We start from the raw sequence: 12279 nt of genomic DNA on the forward strand, positions 1-12279 counted from the left end.
CCACACTGACACACGCTTGAAGAAGAGAATGATTACTTACCCTACAGTAACTGTGGTTCTTGGAGATGGAGATGTAGTTAGTGTGAATATTGTAACCCTCCAGACCCATTTTTGGAGTCCTTAGCTAATATTGACTTTGAATTGTGAGGAAACTGAGGGAAGGTTGTGGCCACTCCATGCTTTATGCTTGTGCACGTTAGCATGAGGAGGCATAGGTATGTGCGCGACCCTGATGGACATGGCTATGCAGAAGATTGAGCTTCGTGACGTGATACAATTGTGTGCCCTCAGTGACTAAAATATCTCAAAGAACCACAGTTTACTGTAGGGTAAGTAATCATTCTTTCCTTTGTCTATAACAAGTGCTTGGCACGTACTTTGGGCAATGGAGTTTACATAGCCTATCTAGTGGGGGTGTTGGATTGAATTAATTGATTGTGTTTGAGGCATTTCTCCAGTTTCTATACTGAGATGCGGTTGAAGGTGGTGATAAACAAGTTATGTTTTGTCAGTTCCTCCTTTGCTTCCCTCCCTCCCCCCAAATTCTGTTATCTTAGACCTCCCACAGTTGCTCCAGACAATCTATGGCAAAAGACATGAACAGGAATAAGCTTGCAGACTACACTTAAACGCTGACCCAAAATGACCTTATGCTTCTATGGTGGTATGAACTGTTGTCCAAATCCTTTTGGGCTTTTCTTAATGAAGCAGAGACCCACTCTGAGTATCTAATGTTTTAGAAAAGCAGATTGGAAATAGGCCTTTGTTTTATTCCTGATCCCAGAGGATTCCTTTTATACTCTCACAGGTACTCTTGAGAGTTAGGTTATCTGGTATCTTCACCAAGCTGGTCAGCCCAATTGCTGATTGATTGGTGCTTAAAGCCACCAGTTAAGATCATATCAGAAACAACCATGATTTTATTGGCAGAGGTCAACAGTGGGGAGGGCATTCTCCCTTGCACTCTTGTACCATCTAGGCAGAGAAGAGCAACATGGCTCTTCCTTTCTGTACTTGCACTTTGATTTTGTAGCATTATGATAGTTGTCATGTTGGTTTAGTGTAACAGAACATAGTGTTACTTTTTGTATATGCCAGAAGCAGATGAAAAATGTGACATCTGTTCTGCTAAAATGGTGTTTGAAAATGAGATAAGTTAAAGAACAATATTCTAAAACCAATATGTTGTAGAATGTGATAGTTATAAAGTTTGCTTTAAAAAGAGACATCTTGAATTTAACTTCCAGGTAATCCTAACATTTAAAATAGAATATATGTCAAAGGATATTGTTAAGTAGTCTTGGGACCAGAATTTGACCTTCTCTAAGATTGTTGGAATGTGATGGGTAAATGTCATCTAAACTTTGGGGTTTTTAAATGACTTATCAAGTGATTCAAATAGCAAACAATAGCTGCCATTCATGTAGGGACTAAATAAAGTCCTTTTTTGATCTACTGGACTTATGACAGCAGTACACTATCACATAATATCCTTTTTGATAAGATTCTTGTTTGAATAGTGCCTAAGCAGTGAAGTGAATTGAACCAAAAAGTGTGTGGTGACAGAACTATTCCTTTAATAATAAAAGATAAAGTTGGTAAGGAAATAGGTTTTATTTTCAAAGCAGCCGATACTAGAAATAATGGAGAACAATATATTAAAAGTATTTGGCACTTTGTTAAGCTTGACGTTAAGCATCAACAATAAGATGTCTTACCATTCAGAAAAAGGAAAAGGAACAATTGTAGTTTTGAATCTTTTTTTTTTCCTTTTAAATTGAATGAGTTTATCAGGTTCAGAGAATGAGTGTATATGGTGTTTGCCTGAAGTGCTGTATGAGTTGCTTGTAACTTTTGAGAAATAAGTGAATTTCTTCCCCATTCAAAACTGGCATAACTGATTTTGAGATTTGTTGGATGTTCTTTAAATTACAGTATCAAGTTGGTACACTAGATAGTTCAGGCTGGATATGTTTTTGCAAAAAGTAACGTATTACTTAATCTGTATTAAAATTCTGCTTTCAGATTTTTCTACACAACTCCCATTGAAATCAGTGGGAGTTGCGTATATGAATCTGAGGGCAAAAATTAGTCACTGTGGTAATGTTGTGCAACAAGGGTATATTAAAAAGTTCTATTTATTATACTTTAATCATGTGACACTCTAGGAAGATACCTTTTTCCAAATATATATATTCTGTTTAATTTTCTTTTTCATTTACAGAGTCTCTGTAAATCCTGCTGGTAGGATACACACTGAGTATATATTTTGCTTCAAAGACTACCAAGGAAAACTATTTTGCGAATGGGATGAATACGCAGCCATTGACTACTTACCAACTACAATTCAGTGACTGATTAACCAGCTGGAGTACTTAACTAGTGATGTTTCCATTCTCACATTATCTCGTTTGAGTTTGCTTGTCTTGATTAAAAAAAAAAAAAAAAAATTCAAAGTGGAGTACCGTAAACTTGATATGGATGGTAAAAAGAAAGACAAGGATAAACCAGATGATAGAATGGCACGGCCTAGTGGGCGTTCAGGTCACAATCCACGTGGCACTGGCTCTTCGAACTCTGGAGTGTTAATGGTTGGACCTAACTTTAGAGTTGGCAAAAAAATTGGATGTGGTAATTTTGGAGAACTACGATTAGGTAAGACTGGTATTCCTTATTCCGCTCTATCTAATTCAAGATGTACGTGCAAACTAGACAGTCACAATATGTTTACCTTCCATATATACTATTTTTCCTATTACTCAAATTTTTTAGTGTTGCAGAGAACATCTCATCACACCTTTTGAAATATTTTTTCTTACAGAATTACTTAGGCTTTAATGTGCACGCGCGCTGTCTCTGTCTCTCTCTCTCTCTCTCTGTGTAAAACAAGTAAATAATTTGGTTGAGTATGTCAGTTGAAGTCATTACTTTGTCTACAGTATTACTATGCTGAACGTGTGAACGCTTTTGTTTCAGACGAAGTTAAATTCACAACTTTCTGACCCAAGGGAAGAATAAACAGAGATCTACACTTACATAAAATGGATATCTTGTATATTTAAGCACTTGTATTAAATGGTTGAGTTGAACATTATAAAGGTTGCAGTGTTTAAAAGTTATTTTATTTGCCTTAGGTACACTCTTGGGTATTAATTTTTAAAATCTAGCTAAGTAAAATAGTTCGGTTTTCTATGATAGCCTTTGTGTTCTAGGTATCTCAGATTGAACTTGACTATGCAGTTAGTGCAATACTAGTATTAAAAAAACAACCCATTTTGTGCTCAGCCGTGACACAAGCATGCACTCTGTTTTGACACTTGCAAACTGTTCAGGCCAACTTATTTTCTGAAGGATACCATGGAATATAGACAATCTATGAATAATCACTGCAGGGCAGAACAGAGGACCACTTTTTTTTGTCATGAAGAGAATAGCTTCTGTAACAGTATCCAATCCTTGTAAAGACATTACTCTGGTTTGAGTCCAAGAGTGCATTTTTCTCAGTGTTTTCATTTTCCAATCTGTTTATTCAACTAAGAGCTTATAAACTTTTGGTATACTGTATGCACTTCTAGATTATCCAGTGACTTAACTACAATTCAGATATGTTACTGTTTATTTTCCCCTTCCTCTTTCGCACTCTCAGCAGGAAACACTATGTGTTTTAGTTGCATGCTAATCATTTGTGGCTGTAATAAAACAGATAAAATAATATTGAGGGTCTAAATTTGTCCTCATACCTATGAAGTTCAGAATTTAGGCTATAACTCTATCCTTATCTTCTCTTTTTGCTAGATTTTTTTCAATGGATTTCATACGTAGTATGAAGTAAATTGAACCAGTGTATTAACTTTCTTAAATGCCATTTGTTAAGACAACTAGAAGAAATTCAGGAAGTTTATTTTTTTTTTCCAGACATTTCATAACAGAACTTTATTTTTGTCTGGTCTCTTTTCCTTTTTTGATAAACACAGAAATGAGAAATAAGTTCTGTGAAATTTAACATAGCCTGTAGGAACCTGTTATCTGTCATGTAAATGTATGTTTATTATTGTGTATCTGTTTTGATATATTCTTACAAAGTTTTGGTTTTCCTAGTAAGTAGAATGGAAGCAGGGAGAAATAGACTCAGTACTTGTAAGTTTTTACTTTTCTGCTTGAGGTGATTGGGATTTCCTAAGTGTGAAAGCTGCTGAAGGTAATAGAGAAGTCAACTTCTGTCTCAGCAGCTCAACTTGCAAGTGTGCATAACATGCAAAGCTAGCAGTGGATAATCCACTGATTTTAGACATAGATGAGTATGAGATTGAAACTAAAAAAACCCATCGGCTGCACTCTGTGAGCATTACTTATCAGAATGTATTGTATAAAATCATTTACATTTGTAGATCATTCACATTAAAAGTTATGATTAAAATTACATTTGTCATAGACTCTGTTTTAATTTGAAACAAAAGCCTATGATTATTTGACACTTAGAATTTTGCACGTGTGAATGTGGTGACAGATAATTTAGGCCCCCATCCTACAAAGACTTATGCATGTGCGTAATGTTATACATCTCAATGAAATTACTTACAAGTCGTAAAGTTGAGGCACATACATATATCTTTACAGGATTGGAGTCTTTGGCCATGACTACACTTGCAGATGTACAGTGCTGTGAGTTAAACCTGCCTTCGTGCAGCTGAGTAGGGAAAGCGCTGCAGTCTGTCCACACTGACAATTGCCAGCGCACTGTTGTGGCCATATCTGTGTCACTTGCAGCAGCATTGGGAGTAGTACATTATGGGCAGCTATCCCACAGAACACCTCTTCCCATTCTGGCGCTGTGGGTTGTGGGAAGGGGGCATGTGTGCGGGGCATTCCAGGTCCTGTTCCAACACCCCGTAATGCATCACTTCTCATCCCAGCAATCCCTGTGTTTCCGTCCACATATGGCACCATCTTTCATCGCCATCTTTCAACGGTTTCTGTGCAATGCGACCTGTGTTCCGTTTCTGTCTGTGGGAAATGAAGCCCGAACTGCTGAGGAGTATGCTGATGAGTCTCGCCAGTACGTCATGTTTGGCAGTCGAGCTATTTCTTAAGATCCAAAGTGACAGTGAGGAGTCCGATGATATTGAGTCGCGTAATGCGTATGACACAAAATTGCTTGTGGCATTGACAGACACGCTCAGCATCGTGGAACTCCTCTTTTGGGCTCGGGAAACAAGCACTAAGTGGTGGGACCACATCGTCATGCAAGTCTGGGATGACAAGCAGTGACTGTAGAACTTTCGGATGAGAAAAGCCACTTTCATGGGATGGTGAGAGGAGCTCGCCCTCACCCTGCGGCGCAAGGACATGAGATTGAGCGCTGCCCTGCCAATGGAAAAGTGGGTGGCTATTGCAGTCTAGAAGCTGGCAACTCCAGACAGCTACTGATCAGTCGAGAACCAGTTTGGAGTGGGAACGTCGACCATTGGAATCGTGTTGATACAAGTTTGCAAGGCCATTAATTGCATCCCGCTCAGAAAAACCGTGACTCTGGGTAATGTGCAGGACATTGTGGATTGCTTTGCACAGATGGGTTTCCCTAACTGTGGAGGGGCGATAGATGGGACGCATATTTCTATTCTGGCACCGCCCCACCTGGCATCCAAGTATGTTAATCGGAAGGGGTATTTCTCTATGGTTCTCCAGGCGCTTGTGGATCATTGTGGGCGTTGCATTGACATTAATGCAGGCTGGCCCGGAAAGGTGCGTGACGCACTCATCTTTCGGAGCACTGCCCTGTTCAGGAAGCTGCAGGCTGGGAGTTTTTTCCCAGAGCGGAAGATCACAGTAGGGGAAGTTGAAATGCCCATTGTGATCCTTGGAGACCCCGCTTACCCATTAATGCTGTGGCTCATGAAACCCTACACAGGGAGCCTTGACAGCAGCAAAGAACAGTTCAACTACAGGCTGAGTCGGTGCCGAATGACTGTGGAGGGTGCTTTTGGCCGTTTAAAGGGCTGCTGGCGATTGCTGTATGGGAAGCTGGACTTGGCCGAACACAGCATCCCTGCGGTTATATCTGCTGTACCCTCCAGAATATTTGTGAAGGGAAGGGTGAAAACTTCACTCAGGCGTGGACCTCCGAGGTTCAACACCTGGAGGCTGAATTTGTACAGCCAGAGAGTAGGGCTATTAGAGGGGCCCAGCGTGGGGCTGCAAGGATTAGGGATGCCTTGAGGGAGCAATTTGAGGCTGAAAACCAGCAGTAATATCTGGTGCCCTGCACGGGAGTGCAGTGCAGTGGTTCCAATGTTAGTAGGAATCTGTGTTTGCTAAGCTGACTTGCAGTGCCTGTTTCTTTTCTGGGCTAAGGTATCTTTTACTTTATGCAATAATAAAGAATGTTTTTAAAGCCAAAAAATCCATTTATTGAAGAGAGAATTCATTTACTGAAAAGAAACACAACTGCTTGGGAATCAGAAAGGGCAAGGAGGTAGGGTGGGGAACAGTACAATCACAGATTTGCGTAAGTCCTGTCTGAAGTGCTGTGCAATGACTGCTGCACTTCAGGATGCCTATACTGCATAGTGATGGGGGTTGAGTGCAGAGGGTAAGGGTCATAGTTTTCAGGGCTGGGTGGTGAAGATACAGGTGTTGTGCTCCGCCTGCATGGCTACAAGCACCTGCATAGAGTCCACTTGGCGCTCCATGATGCTTATCAGCCGATTCATGCTTTACTGCTGGTGCTGCGTGCTTTGCCGCCAGTGTGCTGCGTTTTCCTGGAGGATCCTGCTTTGGCTCTCCCTCCACTCCTGCGCTTTTTGATTTTCTTTAAGACATTGCTGCATCGCTTCTTGCAGTATGTTGTTTTTGCTTTTTTGTGGCCTCTTCCTGAGTCTTTGCAGTCTCTCAGCCAGTGATAACATGGATGACTGAGATCTCAAGGTTGCATCTGTAAAGGCAAAATGCAACACTTAACAGAGGCAGCATTGTTTATACCAGACAGAGTAATGATTCCCCCGCACTTAGGGAGGACCCACACAGTCAACACAATAGCATAATTTTCCTGTCCCAAAGAGAGCACACACAACCCACGGGAGCCCCAAAATGGTGAGTAAAGGGGACTGATTGTTTCACGGCTGTACTGTCCTCTGGGTTTCTGTGCCTTGGGGAGAGCCAACAGCTGCAGGGGACACCTATGCTGAACGCTGTCCCAACATTTTCCACAGGAGTTCATTCTGGAAGAGATCTTGCTGCTGAGGGTGACCTGGGAAGCAAGGGAGAGTCTTCTACTGCAAAGCGGCTTCTGCCCTGGCCCATATGCAGCTTGCTTGTGTGTAGCAATGGCACAGTGGTGCGGACATGTTAGCCTGACTGGGACAAGGACCACAGTGGTTCTCCCAAGAAACCTGCACAAGCGCATTGCCTGCATTCTGGATGAGATTTTCGAAGAGATTACCAAGGCCGATTACTGCGATGTGATAGACCACATCAATGCACTATTCTGCATCTAGGCATGCATGCAGCCCTAACCCTCCTCTCCCAAAGAGCGCACCAAAAAAATTGCTTCCCGAAAAAAAAACCGCTTACCAAGAATGTGCTCTTCTGTTTGTTGTCCTCCAAGCACCGGCTGCTGCGACCGACTGCCTGGCTTGAGAAGAGCTCCTGGCTGCTTGCCTCCAGGGATTCAGAGGTGTCTCCCTCTGCCCCAGCACCCTCACTGCCACTTTCCTCCTCCTCCTCTTGCTCTGAAGTGTCCATGGTGGTGCTCGAAGTGGAGGTGGGATCACAGCAAGTATCGCGTCCAGCTCTTTGTAGAATCAGCAGGTCGCGAGGGGAGCACCCGAGCGGCCATTTGCCTTGTGGGCTTTGCGGTAGGCACTCCGCAGCTCCTTCACTTTAATCCTGCACTGCAGTGCGTCCCAGTCATGGCCCTTGTCCATCATGTCCCTTGATATCTGCCCAAAGGTATCATAATTCCTACGGCTGGAGCACAGCTGAAACTGGACAGCTTCCTCCCACCAAACACTGATGAGATCCAGCAACTCGCCATTGCTCCATACTGGGGATTGCTTGGCACGTGGAGACATGGTCACCTGGAGAGATTTGCTGATAGCACTCCACACCTGGCTGAGCAAACAGGAAGAGGATTTCTAAAATTCCTGGGGAATATAAAGGATGGGTCTGATGGTTGGTCACCTGAGGCCAGGGCAGTAGAGTTCAAACCGATGACTAGAGTGGCTAGAACAGGCATTGTGGGATACTGCCAAATACTTCTGGAGTCCAATCAGAGCGCATTGGGCAGCCGCACTGGGCTGCAGCGCAGCAGCGGCAGCACAATAAACTTTATTCCTCTCAGGGAGGTGGAAGTACCAGCAGTGCTGTAGCCGCGGAGACACAGTGCTGTACGTGCCTTGCTAGTGTGGACGGGGAGTGAGGTACAGCGCTGTGGGTGGCTTTATTGCGCTGTAACTCACAAGTGTAGCTGAGGCCTCAATGTAGAGCAACAAAGTTAAGACCTGGGATAAATGGGAGACAGTGGTTCTCAAACTTTTGTATTGGTGACCCTTTTTACACAGCAAGCCTTTGAGTGTGATTTCCCCCCCCCCCCATTAATTAAAATAACCTTTTTAAAAATATATATTTAACACTATTATAAATGCTGGAGGTGAAGCAGGGTTTAGGGGTGGAGGCTGACAGCTTGTGGCCCTTCCATGTAATAACCTCACGACCCCCTAAGGGGTTATGGCCCTCAGTTTGAGAACCCCTGAGCTTAGCAACAACTTGGAAGCTATTGTGGTCTGTCCATGCTAGAGAAAAAAGATGTTGCCATATCTTTATGATGGCTTGTTGTGGTTAGTGGCATGGTAAATTGATCAGGACATGCAAGCGTATGAACAGACATGATGGATGCATTTATGTGGTAGGCCACAACTGGATTAATTTAACATTGGGCAGTGTGCCCACTCCCCTGCTCTCACATTTAACTCCCCTGCTCTCACAGACATTTAACTGGTTCTAGTGTGTGATGACAGGGCTCCCATCATATAATCCATAATGTGGGGTAAATTCTCTTGGGTTTCTGCACACTTTGGAGTCTTCTCTCCCCCTTCCCGATGGGTGTGGGGAGGAGAGGTTATCAAGAGGGAAATCAGTCCACAAAGACTTCAGGTCTTCCCTCCTCTTACAGGCACATGATCCACCAGCAAAATTCAGAATCGTACGGACTTTTGGGAGCTGGGGCTTTTAGCCTCTGTAAGCACTAGATACTGTGTTCAAGTTGCAACAAACTATACAGTATTATTTTTCTTAATAGGACTTAATTTGCAGTTCCTGTTGTTTTTAACTTAACTGTGCCTCCATGATGCTATGAGGGAAAACTTACGTTGTCGCTGCCAATGGTACATCGTGTGCCTAAAGAGAGAAATTAACTCTCCAGGGCTGTCAAATCTGATGCCTTTTATAAGTTCAATATATTTTATGATGACACAATTGACTTTAATTTTTCAATTTAATTTGAGTCAATTTTCTGATAAATATATATAATTCTATAATTAGTTGTCACAACATTTTTAGTGGAGAATTAAAAAATTCAGTACTGACAGTCAACAAAATAGTGAAAATATGCATCTTACAGCATTTTGTATATGAAGTAAAACTGAAAAATGTGAAATAATTCTGTGGCCTTTTCGCCATAATAACCATCCAGGTTTGTTGTATTAATAGTTAATACAAAATTTTCCTGATTTGAGATGCGATTTTTCAAATAGATGGTATCTTTAAAATAGCAAACTCCTCCTCAGTAAACCTCCCTAAAATATTGGCAAAAGGTTCTTTTATGGGTTAACAATGAGCTTTTATCCTCTTATCGTAACTCTGTTAAAATTTTTTCATGACAAAACTACAACCGTTGTTAGTTTACCTCATGCAATTGGCCGATATTCATCTTTTAAAACAAATTTGCACTAGTAAATTTTAGTGTTTCAATATCATAGCTGTGCACTTTTTCTTCAAGCATGTTTTTCCATGAAATGAACGGTAATCAAATGCACCCCACTGTTCCACTTTAATACCAATTTTTCAGACTTTTTTCTCTCACCACCTCTTCACTCCATCTCAGTGTTTTTACTTTCCTCCTGTCTGTCCAGTTTCTAACTTTCCTTTGCCAAATAGTAACAAAGATGTTAGGAACTGGTGCTAACTAACAAGGTAAGGTCACCGAGGGCCACAGAATAGCCTTGGAATTCTGCAGTGTTTTCTGTACAATTGATCAGTGACCCATATTGTGTCTCAGCAAAATTTCCAGCTGTTGATGCTCTTCAGGGCATGTCCTGTGTGAAATGCATTCTCTTGATAATACAGTATTAAAACCATTAAATTCACTTCTTTAAATCTATGCTACTAAAGTTTAGCAGCTTAGTTAAATATATTTTTAAAGAAATAGCAAGAGGAAACGAACTTTAAAAAAAATCTAAACCTCCACTGACTTACAAATCACTGAAAATAGGCGTTAGAGCACAAATGTACCCTTTCTTGTAGTTAACTTCTTTTTGAGCTTTCTGTTCGAACAGTGCATGTTGTTTGTTTAATTTGTAGGTTGCACAGGAAAGAAAAATCAATGCAGTTTTCTTATTTGAAAAAATCCATATTAAATTGTAATCAAAATGCTTAAATCTGATTTAAAATTGTAACAGCATTTGATTTCCTTAATCTAGGCATGCAGATTAAGGAACTGATGTGTTCTTCAGGCAGGCTTGTTTCATTGAATTCTGTATAAATATTTTCTTACTGTGTTGAAAACATTAATTGCTTTTTTCTTTCTTTCTGTGATGGTATCTATTCAGTCATGTATTTAACAGAGATCAGCCTGGAATTTTGGATTCAAAGTGTAACAGTAGCAAATCTTGTTAGTTGTGTTAATGAGTAAGTTTTATAGCTGTTTCTGCTTTACTTGGGGTCTGCCAATATTGACACTGCAAATTTATCTTTGATAAAATACACTTTAAAATCAATTATGTATTAAAGGAATATTTCAATTTAATTGTTGAAATCACCCTTTTGTCAACCTGTTGGGTAAATTGCCATTCATTCTTTGGTCATGTGTTAAGGTCATGTGTTAATTCAGTACAATGAAAGCACAAGGTAGGGTGCTATTCAGGCTGGTCACAAGCCTGAGTGTTACTTTGTCAATAAGCTCTTTGGCAAGCAGTGTGTTTAGTTGCTGAAGCAAATAGGCATAGTGGAGCCTCATTAATGTTTAATGTGGTTGTAGTTTTTTGGCAAAAGGGATTTCTTTCAGTGCTGTGTCTTTAAAAGCAACTCCTGGCAGAGTCTGACATCCTTGTTTTTGTCTTTCTTTAAGGAAAAAATTTGTACACAAATGAATATGTGGCAATTAAGCTGGTAAGTTAATATTTTTTGTATTCAGACTGACTTTTTTCAATATTTGAGATGTGAATTTGGTTAGAAATTTACTTTCAAATAATGGTTTGTTTATATGGAACTAAGTCTACTTGTGTGTATACCACTGAATTTATACTAGTTTCAGCTGTTGTCACTGGTTTCATGGGTGAACCAGACTGACTACTATTTTAGGAATTTGTCCACCAATCATACTAGGTGGATTCCTCTTTCCTGCAATAGCAGTAGAGGATTGAAAAATCTGACATCAGATAAAAGCTCCAGAAATTCTGCTTCTGTCCAGCAGTAGAGCAGCAGTGGAAATGACTATTTTCCCAATTAAACTGAAAAGTTGGGGGAATTGTCTGTCATCATTGCTGTTCTTGTTTCTCATTGTGAACAGATAGCTGCAGAATGTGAGATATTTGATGTAATTTACTAATAAATGCTTATAATTTCCATATCAGATGTGATATGCTTATGATCATGACATTCTTTCCTGTGACAGACCCAAACCAGTGGGGTACAGGAGTCTTGTGGAGGGCAAATATACTGGTCACTGGGTGAGTAGTTTTCTGTTCCTTGAGTGACCAGAGCAAGGGCTGCACTAGAGTAATCAGGAACTTGCTAGAACCAATTAAGGCAGACAGACTGGACACCTGCAGCCAATCAAGGCAGGCTAATCAGGGCACCTGGGTTTAAAAAGAAGCTCACTTCAGTCAGGTGGGGGGGAGCCAGAGGAGAGGAAGTACGTGTGAGGAGCTGAGAGCAAGAGACACAAGGAGTTGAGTGAGAGGGGTGCTGCTGGAGGACACCAGGAGGAAGGTCCTGTGGTGAGGATAAAGAAGGTGTTTGGAGGAGGCCATGGGGAAGTAGCCCAGGAAGTTGTAGCTGTCATGC

General features: G+C 41.1%; 1 protein-coding gene across 9 annotated transcripts in view; it reads left to right on the forward strand.

Moving 5' to 3' along the window:
• Positions 1-12279, forward strand: part of CSNK1G3 (casein kinase 1 gamma 3) — a 161279-nt gene that overhangs the window by 26101 nt on the left and 122899 nt on the right. For 4 of the 9 annotated variants that reach the window (XM_032790756.2, XM_032790758.2, XM_032790759.2 and 1 more), the window contains exons 3-4: positions 2225-2655; positions 11342-11382. The exons of 2 other annotated variants lie outside the window; for them this stretch is intronic. In XM_032790756.2, the coding sequence (XP_032646647.1) occupies positions 2478-2655; positions 11342-11382 (219 nt within the window). In that variant the 5' untranslated portion in view covers positions 2225-2477. The remainder of the gene's footprint in view (positions 1-2224; positions 2656-11341; positions 11383-12279) is intronic. 3 more of the 9 variants (XM_075067175.1, XM_075067177.1, XM_075067176.1) reach the window with 1 other exon arrangement.

Source organism: Chelonoidis abingdonii, chromosome 6 (assembly GCF_003597395.2).
Source record: "Chelonoidis abingdonii isolate Lonesome George chromosome 6, CheloAbing_2.0, whole genome shotgun sequence".
Classification (NCBI taxonomy): Eukaryota; Metazoa; Chordata; order Testudines; family Testudinidae; genus Chelonoidis; species Chelonoidis abingdonii.